The 18885-nt window shown below is 37.7% G+C and overlaps 1 protein-coding gene across 1 annotated transcript in view; it reads left to right on the forward strand.

Annotated features, from left to right (window-relative positions):
• Nucleotides 1–18885, forward strand: part of LOC128660599 (collagen alpha-2(VI) chain-like) — a 115287-nt gene that overhangs the window by 76209 nt on the left and 20193 nt on the right. Inside the window, exons 17-18 of the mRNA XM_053714525.1 lie at nucleotides 3604–3666; nucleotides 9778–9840. Of these exons, the coding sequence (XP_053570500.1) occupies nucleotides 3604–3666; nucleotides 9778–9840 (126 nt within the window). The remainder of the gene's footprint in view (nucleotides 1–3603; nucleotides 3667–9777; nucleotides 9841–18885) is intronic.

Consider the following 18885-nt stretch of genomic DNA (forward strand, 5'->3'; position numbering starts at 1 on the left):
AGCATCAGACTATCCTACCAACTATATAATTTATACTTTTAGGTAATATCAGGCAGACTTGCTGGGCCTATGGCACTTATCTTCCATCAAAATCTATGTTTCTAAGGTGAGGTGAGTAGATATGGCAGGTTCTGAGGGGACATGAAAAGATATGGCAGGTGAAGAGAGACATAAGGTAGATATGGCAGGTGAGGAGAGACCATAGGTAGATATGGCAGGTGAGGAGAGACCATAGGTAGATATGGCAGGTGAGGAGAGACCATAGGTAGATATGGCAGGTGAGGAGAGACCATAGGTAGATATGGCAGGTACAGAGAAGCAATGGATATATATGGCAGGTAGAGAGAGGCGACAGATATAACAGTTACACAGGGTCTTTGGGATAGAACAGATGTATTTCTACTTTGGAGTGATAAAAATTAAATATAAATATATTTCCATGTTACTAGCGGTTTACGTTTGATGTGCAAGATATCATGTATATTAATGGCAGGTAAGGCCGCTAACAAAACTGTGAAAAATGTAGGTGAAGTGATGATTTTTGAACATCAGCTTTCCTTTACAACAGGACTTTTTGGCAACCCCATAAACATCTATGAACTAAGACTAATATCTCCACTTTTGATAAAAGTATTCAGTGAAATAATTCATTTCAAGTGCTAAAGTTGTTATAGGCGATCCATTTAAACTTTGGCTAAAAAACAGTTTTGAATAAGACAGCAGACATATATATTTGTTTTTGGGTCACTGGATTACACCAACATATAGGTAAAAAGATAGGATACAAAGTAGAACAGCTTAAAGAGTCGTTAAAGGGGCATACATTTGCAAATAGAAAATGCTCTATGCTATATATATATATTGAAAATAAAGGTGGGTCACCAGCGCTAGAGCCCCAGAACTACACTCCTTCTAATGTGTTAGTCTGCCCCTGTGTACCAGGTGAAAGTGTACCACACCAAGAGTAAATAAATATTATTAAGAATCAAACAGAAACAAAGTGTACATTTCACACCAGATGTTTCAGTATCTAGGAATATATGTATGTAGGAGATCTTGCTGCTGTAGAATACAGTGTACCCCTTATACTGTTAGAAATGATAATAATAAAGAGGAAATCAATTGAAGGTGAGCGCACAGGAACAGTCTCTACATAAAAATCAGTCTCTACATAAAAAAGGAGGGTGATTGATGGAGAAATTCGTAATTTGTGAATCTATGTAGATATTTCACTGAATTCAAATATCCAATGTGAGCAGTTGTACACAGGTAAGTGGATGTCTGCTTACCAGATAACACCTCAATCATATGAGGTAAGGTATAGGCTCTGTAAGAGTGAGGAAAATCCTCATCTGTCCTCTAGTGAAGTCACTTGGATCTCTCTCAGCCATGGATCTTAGCTCAAGATCTCATCTCAGCGTTTGGCAGTGAAAGGCTCACTGTGAGTAGAAGTGCTCTTAGAAGAAATTTCCAGTTTGGATCTTTGGATCTTTGTGCCCTCAGAAGTGTGAGTGGTAGGAACAAATTCCAGCGGTAGAAACATAGGAGAAAAAAGAAGAATTCACATAGCGTAACTCTGTGTAAACTGTACAAAATATTTATTTGGAACACAAAAAGAAACGCACTTACTTTCTTTTACCTCAATTCGTAATGAGGTAAGCTTTAAAACATGTATTACAATTCCCCAAATTGCCTCTGATCAATAGAGGGGCCCATGACAGTCTATCTCACTGAATACAACTTGTGAAATTAAAGGGGCGTCTTAAAACAAAACTGTCCAATAAAACAATTAAAATATCTACAATAAAAAGTGGTTTTACAGTAGATATTAACGTCGAAACATGTGAGGACTACCCGAGTGGGCTTTCAGAGACTTTACTTATACACCGGCAGCCTGTTTTGTTTCCTCTGTGAAACCACTTTTTATTGTAGATATTGAACAAAGGCTGCATTTCAAAAAGACTACGTGCAAAAGAAATTATTTAAAAGCATTTAAATTGTCATTTTGTGGAACACTTATAAAGCCTCTTAGAGCTGGATTTATGAAGTTGTATTCACAGCCTTTTGGGCTATGTGGAGCAGGTTTACTTAAAGTGCCATAAAACAGGTTGAGATCTGTGCATATCCTAAAAAGGCTAATTAAGTAAAAATAGTTTGCATGAAAAATTGTTTAAAAATCGCTGGCAAGTATTTTAAAATAATTTTCAAAAATCAGCAAAATAAGTTACAAAACCATGCTGTCTGGAGCACTGTGCTCCACCCCCCTTATCAGTGTTTAGACACAGGCATTGTATTTCAACTGAGTTCACAGCTTCTAGGCATGCTCCAGCTGATCATCTCTATGCACTTTTGCATTCTACCAAAACAACAATAGATATAGCCATATAAGGAAATGTGTGGGGGGGAGTTAGAGCTGTACAATTCGGAAACGTAAAAGAAAGTGTTAGTGGTTTCAATTTCAATTTGCAGGTAAAGTAATTCAAGTACATATTACTATATTTTGTCTCTATCCCAACTTGTTTTATGTCCCTTTAAGGGAACCTGCTGCCACATATTTAAGAAGCAGAAGCTGCTCCCTTTTCCTCTCCTCCTCCTTAGAGGTGGCGAGATCAATCACCCCAACACTAGCTCATTCAGGTTGATTGACATTTCCTGTTCTTGCGCAATTGGGTGCGCCAGAGCAGGGAATAACACTGCACAAGAAAATTCTTTTGTAATGTTAAATTTTGTCATGCGATGCAATATAGCAAGTGGTGAATCCAGGCTTAGACCAGTTTGGGACTGATATAAATGAGCTTTTCCAGTGACCAAACAATCACTACATACAATGTAGCAGAGTTAGGCTTCTGGAGTTTAGAGCATGCACTTCCGATTCTGTAAGGAATTAGAAAACTCACAATTTAAAATGGGGGTGGGGGGGCTGGTGGAAAAATAAATAATGAATGGACATTATATATATTTTTTATATAACATATAACAGTAACTAAAGATTAATCAATAGTGCTTCTATGTTTGCACTCATTATACAAGTCAAAAGTTATATTTTATGACTCATGAGATAATCTAGGGTGCGCTAATATCTAGATGTCGGATAACGCAGGTGCACTAAATCCCTCACATAATAAATTGCTATGGGTAACATTTATTTCCATCCACTTGTAATACCAGATTTTACATTTTTCTTAGCCTGAGACTGAATACATGCTAACACACCCTGCGCTCCACTTGTAATCTAGGCCTTTATGGAGAATTCAAAATGTGTTTCATGTCCCTTTAACTCACTTCTTTGCTCTTTAAATTCATCTGGGTACATCTAACATCTATTAGCTGATATTTCATGACAAGATGATTGGATGATTACATACTCACATAATTCAGATTTTTTTTAAATTAATGGACCAGGCCAGCACAAGTAAACTTAAAAAGTCTGCACTCAGAAATGTTGTTTGCTTTTAGATGTGTGCTTGTTAAGCAAGAAATACAGCCAATACATATACATATAGAAATTATATATATATATTTCTTTACAAGGAAGATAATTGAGATGGGATAACATTATCAAATATATGCTGAAATTGTCATTTGCATTTGCTTAATTATAAGGGTGAACCAGGAGCGGAAGGACAGAGAGGATTACCCGGAGAAAGAGGAGAAAAAGGAGGTCAAGTAAGTAAAATCTAATAATTTACTTCAAATAACAGATTTGGGTTCAGAACTACAGGTGTGTTATCTGAGTATGATAAGGTTGAATCATTCATTTTTGTTACTACGCATGCATATATGATTCAGAAATAGCATACAATTTTTTAAACAACCTGTAGAGGGAGTTTGAGTGCATTAGCACTAGACACTCTATGGATAAAACTCTATGGTAAATTGGTATAGCTAGAAGTACTGTTTAATAAAGAAGACACAAACAGATGTCTCTGTCTTTAGATAGAAGACATCCAAACAGTGTGTGCAGGAGTAGTTAGTGTGTGTGTGATCCATGTCACACAGTGCTGCCTGCTGCAAACTCCCTCTACAAGTTGCTTGTATAACATCGTCACACACACACTTTTGCAGGCACTTGCACCCTCATGGAAAGGGTAAAAGTTTCAACCAAAGAGAGCAAGAGAAAGAGGTACATCTTATAATGGAAATGATTGTATTATTTTTTATTGTATGCAATCATGAGAGTCTCCTTCTAACTTCATGACTATTTGAAATAGAGCAGCAGACTGTCCTGAATCATACTGCATTGATACTCATTGAAAGGTCTGCCCACTGTTCCGCCTGCAGCATCTTCAACCAGGGCAAATATCTTGGTTTTCAGGGGCTGCTCCAGCTCTGCCAATTACACACTTTAATTCCACATGGGCATGCCACTGCATGCTCCATTAACATGCCTGCATCCCTCCTCCCTCTGTCATGGTCCCAGTCAAAAAACACTGATGGGCACGCCCAACAAGTCCCCAGGCCTGTCTGCCCTTAAAAGCCTTTGGGAGATGTTGAAGGTTATGGAGCAGTGGTGTTCAACCTTTTCATGGCCAGATATCTGATGCTTTTTTCCACTCAACAGGCTGATGAGCAAATTTTAGAATGGCACAAAAACAGTATCTCTTTTTATGCAGTGCCTTGATGTACCAGTTATTAAATCATATTTCGATTGTACTTATTAAGTAGTTTATTTCATATCCAGACATTGGACCCCATTTAAGAACGGCTCCCGACGGACAAGGTTTGCTTCTGTGAACCTGTCCCTCAGCCTCACAGAAAGCGGGAAGCATTATACTAGCCCATTTAAAGGGACACCGAACCCAAATTTTTGTCTTTCGTGATTCAGATAGAGCATGCAATTTTAAGCAACTTTCTAATTTACTCCTATTATCAATTTGTCTTCATTCTCTTGCTATCTTTATTTGAAAAATAAGGCATCTAAGCTTTTTTTGGTTCAGCACTCTGGACAGCACCTTTTTATTGGTGGATGAATTTATCCACCAATCAGCAAGGACAACCAAGGTTGTTCACAAAAAATGGGCCGGCATCTAAATTTATATTCTTGCATTTCAAATAAAGATACCAAGAGAATGAAGAAAATTTGATAATATGAGTAAATTAGAAAGTTGCTTGAAATTTCATGCTCAATCTGAATCACGAAAGAAAAAATTTGGGTTCAGTGTCCCTTTAACATTGCAGAAGCGGCTACTTGTGCAATGCCACCCCTACTTGCGCTCAGTCACTCTGGTCAGACTTGTCCGGGGTGATTTTAATCCGCCAGCTCAGAGCTGGTGTATAGGTTACGAAGCAGCGGTCTGGTGACTGCTGCTTCTTAACGATCGGCGCTCCAAAGCTGAGTCCGCAGATTGATAAATGTGCACAAACAAGATTTAGTGCACAAACAAGGAAGTGTATTAAATGCACAGAATGATAACAGAGAGATACACAGATCAGACGTAAAGTTCATACAACACATAACTTTTACTCCCTAAAAAGTAAGCACTAGTTAGATCTCATATGTATACAAAAAAAGGACCTAAATATAGAATGGATGAGAATCATTGACAGCATTGCAATCAGTGCATAGTTTCTGTTGAAATGCCTAATTTGTCCATTGACTTAAATAGAAATATGACAATTGCAGGCAGAAATTCATATTTTAACTTTTTGGTTGTGTTTCATGCTGCTCAGAAAAGAGAGCAAAAAAGGTGCACGCTACCTTTCCCCTGAGTCCACTAAAGTTGGTTATGCCCCTGGCTGACTATTATGTTACAATAGAAGGATATTAATACTTCCTGAATCAAAGAGTATTCTGCGTGAGTTTGTACTCAAATTAGTTTCTAATACTATGCACAGTGCAATAACAAGGTGGTTGCCAAGGTAGCAATAAAGGCAAATGTTTATTCAGCACAAGTTTTTCAGACCCTTTGTGACCTACGGAGTCCCAGAAGTATCACACAAGATTTTTTTTTTATAAATCATGTGCACATTTTGCTAAATCGTGCGCACATTTTACTAAATCTTGAGCACGTTTTGCTAAATCGTGCACACGTTTTGCTAAATCGTGCACACGTTTTGCTAAATCATGAGCATGTTTTACTAAATCGTGAGCATGTTTTGCTAAATCGTGCACACGTTTTGCTAAATCATGAGCATGTTTTACTAAATCATGAGCATGTTTTACTAAATCGTGAGCATGTTTTGCTAAATAGTGAGCACATTTTGTTTAATCATGCGTACATTTTACTAAATCGTGAGCACATTTTACTAAATCGTGAGCACATTTTGCTAAATCGTGAGCACATTTTGCTAAATCGTGCGCACAATTTAGCTAAATCGTGCGCATGATTTATAATCATGCTATTCCACCTTAATCATGAGATCAGCCTGCTCACCAGCTACACTTTCAGTTTCAGTTCAGTCTATGGGGCATATTTATCAAGCTCCGTATGATTCAGAAGTTATGAAGCAGCTCTATAACTTGTCCGCCTGCTCTGAGGCGATGGACAGAAATCAACTCGATCAATACGATTGGGTTGATTGACACCCCCTGCTAGCGGCCAATCTGCAGGGGGCGGCATTGCACCAGCAGTTCACAAGAACTGCTGGTGCAATGATAAATGCCGACAGCGTATGCTCAGTAGAGCCAGGAGCGGCGTTATGTAAAATTCATTAAAATTAAAGTAAAATATCTCTCCAATCCTTTGCTTTAGGAAGCTGGTGCTAAGCTAATGTTATATAATTCTGCACTATGTGCAGAATTATATAACATTATTTGGTAGGTTTACTGTGCCTTTAATATAATTTATAAGAACTAAAATCCATAGCATTTTATACGTTTTCACAGCAAGACAAAAAAGTTCATGTTTACCATATAGATAACACTGAGCTGACTCTTGTTGAATCGTGAGTGATCACTGATTGGCTAAGTGCAAGTATGCACACACCTCTGAAATAAGGGGAATTGGTGCAAAGCCTTAGATACAAGGTAATCACAGATTATTTAGCATTGTATTGTAAAAGGATAACTATGCTTTGTAAACATTGCAATGCTAAATGTACTGTTTGTCACATAACATAATGCTAATATTGGGCTTTTAGAAATCCATGTGACTGAAGCTGAGGTGCACAATTACTTACCAGTTTGTGCTGAATCTCATTGACACATAGGGCTTGATTTATCAATCAATGGGCGTACAGGGGCGTACATATTCGCCCCTGTCCGCCCCGGCTCTCCTCTGGTGGGCAGCAATCTGCTGATGGAATTTAACATTGCACACAAGTGCTATTTTGTGCTCGCCTGCAATCCCGATACCTACCCACACACAGCCAATCACAAGCGGGCAGGAGCTGTCAATCTCCCTGGTCAGACGAGGAGAAGAGGGTAAGGAAGCATGGCCGCTGCTTGATAAATCGTGACTGTAGGTTCTCTTGTGAGAACCTGCAGTCATAGGGAGGAGAAGGGCTTCATAAACTGAGCCCATAGTGATGACCACTTGATGAACAATGCAGTAGAATTACATAATTAACAAGTGCATAATAAAAAGACAAAATGTACGCACAAGTTAGTAAAATGTGCTCACGATTTAGCAAAATGTGCACATGATTTATAAAAAAAATCTTGTGTGACACCTCTGGGGCTCCATAGTGACTCATGGCTTTATAGTGAAATATGTTGCCCAATTCTCCAATCGATTGAATTCATACAATATTGCACTATTGTCTTTTTCTTTTTTTGGTGAGATACTTAAAGGGACAGTCTAAACCAAAATTGTCATTCTTCAAAAAGATAGATAACGCCTTTACTACCCTTTCCCCAGCTTTACACAACCAACATTGTTATATTAATATTCTTTATAACATTTAAACCTCTAAATTTCTGTCTGTTCTATTGACAGCCTCTTCATCACATGCTTTATTATTTGCTTTTCACAACAGGAGATTGCTATTTCATGTGGGCCATATAGATAACATTGTGCTCTCTGCCATGGAGTTGTGCATGACTGCACTAATTGGCTAAAATACAAGTCAATAGATAATACATAAATAGCCATGTAATAAGGGGGCTGTCAGAAGATGCTTAGATACAAGGTAATAATAGAGGTAAAAAGTATATTAATATAACCATGTTGGCTGTGCAAAACTGGGGAATGGGTAATAAAGGGATTATCTATCTTTTTAAACAATGCATTTTTTGGAGTAGACTATCCCTTTAACTCAAGAAAAACACTTTGGAGGAATATACTATGGATTTTATATTCTTTATTAATCACACTGTAGCGTATCATGTCTGCCAGACATCGCTGAACTGGTGAACTGCTTCTGCAATATCACCCCCTGCAGATTTGCGGCCAATCGTATACGATCGGGCGGATTGATGTCCGCAGCCTCAGAGGCAGCGGACGAGTTAAGGAGCGGAAACAGGGCGATTAGGGGCCATTTGGCCCTTGTTAAATCGGCCCCTTATACTTAACCTTATTGTTAATTTGTGATTTATTCACCTTTTGTTTGGCGTTAATTCTGTCTTGTTTCAACCCCCACAAATGGGCAAAATAAGTTTTGTTTTTCCTTTTTGAGCTAACTGGTATCACTAACCAGCAATTAAATTGTTTATCTAAACATTTATCTATATATCTATGCATGTAAATATACATCATAAACGCTTTTAACGATAGATTTGTAGCTGATAAAGAAATATTGTTGATTTATATATATAGAAGACAAGGGGGCCCATTTAACAAGCTCCATAGGGAGCTTGTGGGCCTGTGTTTCTGGCGAGTCTCCAGTAACACAAGTTATGGAGCTGCGGTCTAAAGACCGCTGCCCCATAACCCTGTCCGCCTGCTCGCCAGAAATCAACCCGATCGAGTACGATCGGGTTGATTGACACCCCCCTGCTGGCGGCCGATTGGCCGCGAGTCTGCAGGGGGCGGCGTTGCACCAGCAGCTCTTGTGAGCTGCTGGTGCAATGCTGAATCAAGAGAGCGTGTTGCTCTCCGCGTTCAGCTATGTCTTGCGGACCTGATCCACAGTGTCGGATCAGGTCCGCAAGACCTTTCTTAAATAGGGGCCAAGGAGTTAACATGACTTTATATGTCACCACTTTTACGTTATTACTTTTCACCATTAAACTTATGAGGTATGGACACTTCTCTGTTTTTTGTGACTCACATTACTGTTCTAAATTAGACAAGGTAGGAATTCTACACGTTATGTAGCTGTAAATTTTTATTTTTACTGCTTTATTTGTGTACATCAATAGTGCACTACTATTTTATATGGAACATACAAGGGGTTAATGTTGCTCAATTTTGTGGTCAATGAGAGATTATTACTGATCTGTATGTGATTTATGAGGATTTTTCTTTGAAAGTTGAAACCCCTTCTCATACAAGTTTTTCTTCATGTTGGCATCTGACAAAATAGTTTCACATGACCAATATATTGGTGTAAATATGCTGAGGAGTTTTTCTGTGTTCTGATCTCTCCCTTACTCTGTCCCTTTTTATAGACTGATAAGAAACACAGACATTCTTTTCTTGAAAAGCAGAACTCAAAATTCATACATTGAATTATAAGAGAAATCTCATAGAAGTAAAACGAACTATGAAAGGAAAAGTGTAAAACACGTCATGCAAGAAATAATTCTTTAACTTATCAACTCTTCTTATACTTCTTGTGTCCCAGTAGGTTACTAAAGGAGTTATGTAAATGTGTGTTTGGTCTTATTTGGTTTATCTGACATACAGTATTCATTATCAGCCAAAAACTCTACATTTAATATATCTCTATTTTCAGGGCCCTCCAGGCTTCCCTGGTGCAAGAGGTCCTCCTGGTGAGATGGGAACCATAGGAGAGCAGGTACATTCTTAATACTTAATCATTTTAAAATGTTGTGTTCTGAATAATATTTCCTATGTATAATTATAGTCAAGTCCTAACCACTAATTTCACACCATATCGGAATGGATTTCACCTAGTGTTTATTAAGAGAAATCCTATAACAAGAGCCCAACAAAATGTTATTATATTTATCTACTGAGTAAACTGTAATTTATTCAAGTTAGTTTCCTAACATGCAAGAATGGTTGCCATGCATTGTGATTTAGGTACATACACAATGCAAGATTCTTGGTGAAGAAGCACTGACAGGTCTGGCCTTTCAAAAAAAAAGTCCAGCCAGTTGGCACCTTACTTGGTTGTGCTCAAAAAGAAATAGTGGCCGATTTATCATGCCTCGTATGGTCCTGTTTCCGCGTGAGCCTTCAGGCTCGCTGGAAACAGGAGTTAAGAAGCAGCGGTCTTAAGACCTCTGAGGCAGCGGACAGCAATCCGCCCAATTGGATACTATTGGGTTGATTGACACCCCCTGCTAGCGGCCGATTGGCAGCGAATGTGCATTGGCGGCATTGCACAAGCATTTCACTAGAAATGTTTGTATAATGATAAATCGGCCCAGAGCCTCAAATTCTAGTCAATTCTTTCACAAGATGTATTATTTATTATAACATTTTTATACAGTTCTACTTGCATTTTAGAGTCACTCAGAAAACTGGCCTGGAATTAATACTTTGTTTTCCTTCCTCTTTTACATATTCTTTAGATTTCATTGCATTTTACACACTGCTGATAACTTAGATAGAATATAGAAGATATTTTTTTTTTTTTGGGGGGGGGGGATTGTTATCTGATAGGTAAAGGCACCATACCATTGTGGTGATAAAATTACCATCTTTAATCCATGAATGTGCTTGCGCACAAGTTCAATGTGCATTAGTGCAATGACACAAATACACACACATATATACAATCACGCATTCAAGCATATGTATACACAAGTGCATGAACATATGAGGGTGCACATGCACTATCGTAGAAACATACAAGCGTGGATGCACATGTACACATACAATCTTGTGCACTTACACACATATATATTTTTATAATACAAAAACAAGAAATTCAATGGCAAAAACACTTATATAAATTCAATAGTTTAAGTTTCTGATCAGATATTAAAATCATAGAAATTCAAAAACTAAACTCCTCCTCATAATTGTAAAATATAACAATATAAGATACTATTTGTTGAGGGAGATTTACTTGTAATTTCCATGCTTGTATTCCTGTAATTTAGCTACATTAATGCTGTTATTTGGTGTGATACTACCATATTTACCTTGATTTCAACATCATGCATTATTGGAATTTTATTATACTATATCTCAGAGATTTAAAAAGCTGTTAAAGTCTTGCAGATTGCATTATTCAGCCATTAAACAAGAAGCAATAAAAAAAAAAAACACTTTATGTAGTATAGTTTCTTTCTTTAGGACCCCATTTTGTCTGTAACTTTAGCCACCGTCCTATCGGTAATTGACTTCCTCTCAACAGATAAGAACAATCGGCCTTTCTTTTCTATGACTAGCAACTTTGTCCAGGTTATTTGCTATCTATAATTAGATCAAATGGAGTCTAGGGAAAGACAGTTTACAGCATTGATCACAAAGTGCTTCTGATCATCCAACAGCCATGATGCTACCAGAGGCTTTTGAAGCTATGATAATGACAGTATCTATGTGTGAGGACCTTAGCTGTATTATAGTTCTTTGTTTGTAATCACATCAAGCTTACTCGTTGTCTTCTGCTCAATTACTATTGGCCTACTCTTGCCTAATAACCTTTTATCCCAGAGAGCACATTGTCTTTATGAGATATACATGATTTTACATGCGACCCATGCATCACATCTAGCTCAACAGGAAAAAGTACAAACTGATGCAAACCTACAGTGACTGACATATTGGTCTATCGTTTTGCACACCTCTTGCTTTTGTATAAAAATTGTGATTTGTCCCAAAAATCTCAATTGTTTTATACAAAAAGACTGTTTAATGTCCCTTTAAATTGTGTCTTTAAAAAAAAATGTAGAGTAGAGATTGTGTGGTTTATAATATCACACTGTATATCCCTGGATACCTGTCTTCTATATTAAGGAGTTCTTGTGCGTGAAGGGGTACACAGGTGTTCTTACTGCTTGGCTTAGGGACATTACAATTAAAATGAAATCCCTCTTGAAATGTAAATAAACATGGAAAAAAGTGATTTGTTACAACTGACACTAATGGGCTACAATAAAGAAAATAAAAACATTGAGCCCTAGATTACAAAAATGTTAAAGTTATTAACACCATTTTGAGCTTATATTACAAGTTCAAAGTAATACGTTAGTGCGCAAGCAAAAGCATAGGACACTCTAACATCAGGATGTCATATAGCGCAGCTGTAGCAAATCCCTTAAATAAAAGACTTCTAGGGGGGGGAGTGCTTAAGATCTCATGTAGGTTTTCGTTGGAATGCTAAGCCACAGATGCGCTAAGCAGATGGTGTGCTTAAGTCTTGAAGGCCTTTAAATAAATTGTATTAAGGTTCTTTTTTTAAAAATAAAATGTTAAGAATGTCGATAGTCTTGTTATACAAGTAGAGAATGAGAAATGTTTGAATTTTTAGCTATATCTCAAAACATTTTTCGGTAGGTATTAGGGACTCGGGAGGTTGAGGGGGTTGTCACTGTTTTTTGGGTGAGGCATATTGGAAGGAGGTAAGGGTGGATAGTGGGTGGGTGGGTGGGTGGGTGGGAGTGTCTGGGTGGTCCATGGATGTATCTAAAGGCAAATTCTGCAAACAGGGATATAAGGTTACCTCAGAGGGGCAACAGGACAAAGCTAAGAAAAATGGCCAGTCCCTCTCAAATAGGCAGGACTGGTTTAGCTATTCTTGAGATAGCCCTATTCTTGCCCCATGTAAAAGTAAAATTAAAATTACACCACAATGTTGCCAAATTATGATTTTGTAGTGTAATATATTTTTAAAACTCTTCACACATACATTCATACATATATATATATATATATATATATATATATATACTCACACACACACACATACAAGTGTATATATATATGTATAAATATAAATATATATATATATATATATATATATATATATAAATATGTATATACAGCTTTGAGTCACACACTTTGTCAGTTACCATTTCCCTTTAAATCACTGTCAAAAATAAATAAATAAATATATATATAATTTCCAGCGAAGTCATGTGCTGTATTCGAGCGAAACACATAACTCGTACCCTGCTCTATTCATTCAATGTATAGGACACGCTAAAAAATGTCATTGACGTTAAGATTCTCTGGTAAATCTTTTTTTAATTGTAATGCCAAACTGTGCCCTATTCTTACCACAGGTTCACAATATGGATAGTGAACCCTACACTTACGATTGTGCTTCACTTGTAATCATCTAGGTCTAAGTTACCTTTTCATGGGATGCTTCCCTGGTCTGTTCTGAAACAGAAAACAAATATCAAAGTTAGCATTTATATGCATACACTTTGCTTTGCAATTTACTTTAAGAGACAGTCGGCTAGATTACGAGTTGTGCGTTAGGGTTAAAAAGCAGCGTTGAGAGGTCCCAACGCTGCTTTTTAACGCCCGCTGGTATTACGAGTCTTGAAGGTACAGGTGTGCCGCTCACTTTTTTGGCCAGACTCGGAAATACCGCAAATCCACTTACGTCAATTGAGTATCCTATATTTTCAATGGGACTTACATAGCGCCGGAATTACGAGTCTAACCAAAGGTGAGCGGTAGACCCTCTCCTGTCAAGACTGGTACCGCATTTAAAAGTCAGTAGTTAAGAGTTTTACACTACAACGCCGTAGCATAAAACTCTTAACTAAAGTGCTAAAAAGTACACTAACACCCATAAACTACCTATTAACCCCTAAACTGAGAACCCCCACATCGCAAACACTAAAATAATTTTTTTAACCCCTAATTTGCCGAACCGGACATCGCCGCCACTATAATAAATATATTAACCCCTAAACCCCCGCACTCCCGTATCGCAAACACTAGTTAAATATTATTAACCCCTAATCTGCCTGCCCTAACATCACCAACACCTACATACATTTATTAACCCCTAATCTGCCGCCCCCAACGTCACTGCCATTATAATAAAGTTATTAACCCCTAAACCTAACACCCCCTAACTGAAATATAATTTAAATAAATCTAAATAAAATTACTATCATTAACTAAATTATTCCTATTTAAAACTAAATACTTACCTGTAAATAAACCCTAAGATAGCTACAATATAACTAATATTTACATTGTAGCTAGTTAAGGGTTTATTTTTATTTTACAGGCAACTTTGCATTTATTTTAACTAGGTACAATAGTTATTAAATAGCTATTAACTATTTAATAACTACCTAGCTACAATAAATACAAATTTACCTGTAAAATAAAACCTAATCTATGTTACAATTACACCTAACACTACACTATAATTAAATTAATTACCTAAACTTAATACAATTAATTACAATTTTAAAAAATTATCTAAAGTACGGAAAAAAAACACACTAAATTACAGAAAATAATAAAATAATTACAAGAATTTTAAACTAATTACACCTAATCTAATCCCCCCTAACAAAATAAAAAAGCCCCCAAAATAAAAAAGCCCTACCCTACACTAAATTGCAAATAGCCCTTAAAAGGGCCTTTTGCGGGGCATTGCCCCAAAGTAATCAGCTTTTTTACCTGTAAAAAAAAGTACAATACCCCCCCAACATTAAAACCCACCACCCACACACCCAACCCTACTCTAAAACCCACCCAATACCCCCTTAATAAAACCTAACACTAACCCCTTGAAGATCACCCTACCTGGAGAAGTCTTCACCCAACCGGGCCGAAGTCCTCAACGAAGCCGGGCAAAGTGGTCCTCCAGACGGGCAGAAGTCTTCATCCAAGCCGGGAAGAAGAGGTCCTCCAGACGAGCAGAAGTCTTCATCCAGTCGGCATCTTCTATCTTCATCCATCCGGCACGGAGCAGCTCCATCTTCAAGGCATCCGATGCGGAGTATCCTCTTCAAACGACGTCCAACTGAAGAATCAAGGTTCCTTTAAATGATGTCATCCTTCAATTCCGATTGGCTGATAGAATTCTAGGTAGAAAAAATCCTATTGGCTGATGCAATCAGCCAATATGATTGAAGTTCAATCCTATTGGCTGATCCAATCAGCCAGTAGGATTGAGCTGGCATTCCGTTGGCTGATTGGATCAGCCAATAGAATGCAAGCTCAATCCTATTCCGAATTCTATCAGCCAATCGGAATTGAAGGGACGCCATCTTGGATGACGTCATTTAAAGGAACCTTCATTCTTCAGTTAGGCGTCGTTTGAAGAGGATGCTCCGCGTCGGAATGTCTTGAAGATAGAGCCACTCCGCGCCGGATGGATGAAGAAAGAAGATGCCGTCTGGATGAAGACTTCTGCCCGTCCTGGAGGACCACTTCTTCCCGGCTTGGATAAAGACTTCTGCCCGTCTGGAGGAGCACTTCGCCCTGCTTCGTTGAGGACTTCGGCCTGGTTGGGTGAAGACTTCTCAAGGTAGGGTGATCTTCAAGGGGTTAGTGTTAGGTTTTATTAAGGGGGTATTGGGTGGGTTTTAGAGTAGGGTTGGGTGTGTGGGTGGTGGGTTTTAATGTTGGGGGGGTATTGTACTTTTTTTTCCAATTAAAAGAGCTGATTACTTTGGGTCAATGCCCCGCAAAAGGCCCTTTTAAGGGCTATTTGTAATTTAGTATAGGGTAGGGCTTTTTATTATTTTGGGGGGCTTTTTATTTTATTAGGGGGTTAGATTAGGTGTAATTAATTTTAAAAACTTGTAATTATTTTATTATTTTCTGTAATTTAGTATTTGTTTTTTTTCGTACTTTAGATAATTGTATTTAATTGTATTTAATTGTATTTAGTTTACGGAATTAATTTAATTATAGTGTAGTGTTAGGTGTAATTGTAACTTAGGTTAGGTTTTATTTTACAGGTAAATTTGTCTTTATTTTAACTAGGTAGCTATTAAATCGTTAATAACTATTTAATAACTATTCTACCGAGTTAAAATAAATACAAAGTTGTCTGTAAAATAAAAATAAATCCTAAGATAGCTACAATGTAACTATTAGTCATATTGTAGCTAGCTTAGGGTTTATTTTATAGGTAAGTATTTAGTTTTAAATAGGAATAATTTAGTTAATTGTAGTTATTTTATTTAAATTTATTTAAATTATATTTAAGTTAGGAGGGGTTAGGGTTAGACTTAGGTTTAAGGGTTAAGAACTTTAATATAGTGGCGGCGACGTTGGGGGCGGCGGCGACGTTGGGGGCGGCAGATTAGGGGTTAATAAGTGTAGGTAGGTGGCAGCGACATTGGGGACGGCAGATTAGGGGTTAATAAATATAATGTAGGTATCAGCGATATTGGGGCAGCAGATTAGGGGTTAATAAGTATTATGTAGGTGGCGGCGGTGTCCGGAGCGGCAGATTAGGGGTTAATAATATAATGTAGGTGTCGGCGATGTTGGGGGGCGGCAGATTAGGGGTTAATAAGTGTAAGATTAGGGGTGTTTAGACTCGGGTTCATGTTAGGGTGTTAGGTGTAGACATAAAAAGTAGCTTTACGCTGCTTTTTTTTTGCAGGTGTTAGTTTTTTTTTCAGCCGGCTCTCCCCCATTGATTCCTATGGGGAAATTGTGCACAAGCATGTTTAGCCAGCTCATCGCTACCGTAAGCAGCGCTGGTATTGAGGTGAAATGTGGAGCTAAATTTTGCTCTCCGTTCACTTTTCTGTGGCTAACGCCGGGTTTCTAAAAACCTGTAATACCAGCGTTGTCTGCAAGTGAGCGGTGAGGGAAAACTGCTCGTTAGCACCGCACCCCTGTTACCACAAAACTCGTAATCTAGGTGAGTGTTTTTATAACAAAGGAATATGTGATGTAAATAAGTAATTGTTAAAGGGATATTCCAGCCAAAATTGAAAACCACATGGGTCCATTTTGGTATTGAACAGAATCAATTTTGTAATATACATCCATTAGCATAAATGCTTCTAATAAAAGCTACAGCTGTTTCAAAAGTGTATTTAAGTATGCACCGTGCACCAGCATTTTAAACATAACACTTGCTCTGAGAGCCTAAGGTGCTTGTACCATCTGGTAATGACTCAATTTGTTGTTTGCTGACATGATACAAGCCCCACTGATGATCTGATTAGCTGCATTAATTAAAATGTGGGTGCAGTGACAATATCTAGCTATGCTTCGCATGCACATGCAGAGAAAAATGTTAACACTAAAACAGTGATAAATCTTACTAGAGGCATGTTTGCCAATACATGTATATTGCAAATATGTTTCTATTCAAAGATATAATAAATCTATATGCATTTATATTTTGACTGGAATGTCCCTTTAAGCTCAGTTACATGAGCCAGAAAAGTCAGAGGGGTAGATTTGTTATGCAGTGGATGTTCCATTCTACGTCCATCGTTCCAGGCTCGCCTAAAACGGAAGTTAAGAAACAATGGTCGTAACTTCTCCGTCACCTTTTAGGTGGCGGACTGAAATCATCCCGATCCGATCAGGATGATTGACACCCCCCTGCTAGCGGCCGATTGGCCGCGAGTGTGCAAAGGGCGGCATTGCACAAGCATTTCACAATAAGCTGTCAGCATTTAGCAAGGTCGCTAAATGACCTGTGATAAATCTACCCCAGAGAGTCAGTTTCTTTAGCATGCAGCGCTTTCAGTTTAACTAGGGATTGTTTTTGGGCAGGGAAAAATGTCTACATTGAGAACAAGTAGTTAGTTTAAGTTAAAGGAACCGTCAAAACTAAACTTTCTTGATTCTATTACTTAATTTGCTTCATTCTCTTTTTACCTCTGTGATGACCTTGTATCGAAGTCTCTGCAAACTGCCCACTTATTTCAGTTATTTTGACAGACTTGCTTTTTGCCAATCAGTGCTCACTCCAGGGTAACTTCACGTGAATGAGCTCAATGTTATCTATATGAAGCACATGAACTAATGCCCTCTAGTGGTCAAAATGCATTCAGATTAGAGGCAGTCTTCGAGGTATAATAAATTAGCATATGAACCTCCTAGAATTAGCTTTCAACTAAGAATACCAAGAGAACAAAGCAAAATTGGTGATAAAAGTAAATTGGAAAGTTGTTAAAAAATACATTCCCTATTTAAATCATGAAAGTTTTTTTTGGACTTGACTGTCCCTTTAAGTATTGATAATAGTTTAATCAGTGCCAGTACCAGAACTTAAATGTATAGCATACCCAACATTTTATGCAAAAGTAATTAAAAATTGACTTTCTAATAAGATAATGATCCTGTGATGTCCCAGCCAAACATTAAGTAATCACACAAATGATAAAAGTATAAAAAAGTATAAAAAAGTATAAAAAAGTATAAAAACTCAAATTTAAAGACTTGTATACAGCTTTAGTATGAATTTAGGTATAGTTATATAAATGTATCCAGGAGTATTGTAACAAGTCCCCTTAACAGGTGCAAAATGTAACTGGTGTCCTACTGCTCACAAGCAGAATATCCTGCTGAAGTCACACTGCGTAGCTTTAACAATATATTATCTGATGTGACACACAAATAAAACTGACAGATCCAGACCAGAACATAAAACTAACACAAAGCTCTCCACAAACAAATTGCAACCATTATTAAAGAAAGCAAACTAGCAATACTTTCTCCCATAGTGTGCCCTTCAAGGAATTCACAAATTGATGCCATATTCAAATTAGATGACTCAAGCATTGTGCTCCTCCTTGTGCACACTGTCCCAAGTCAGGAACCCTGCAGATAGAGGTCAGCACTGTTCTTAGCCTTGTAAGAAAACCTAACTCCTCCACTCCTGATAGCAGCCACATCAACTGGCTCCAATGAGGTTGGTTTTTCTACTCCAGCGCACAAAGCTGTTGCATTATTCCCTATTGCCAGTGCA

This window comes from Bombina bombina, chromosome 5 (assembly GCF_027579735.1).
Source record: "Bombina bombina isolate aBomBom1 chromosome 5, aBomBom1.pri, whole genome shotgun sequence".
NCBI classification, from domain to species: Eukaryota; Metazoa; Chordata; class Amphibia; order Anura; family Bombinatoridae; genus Bombina; species Bombina bombina.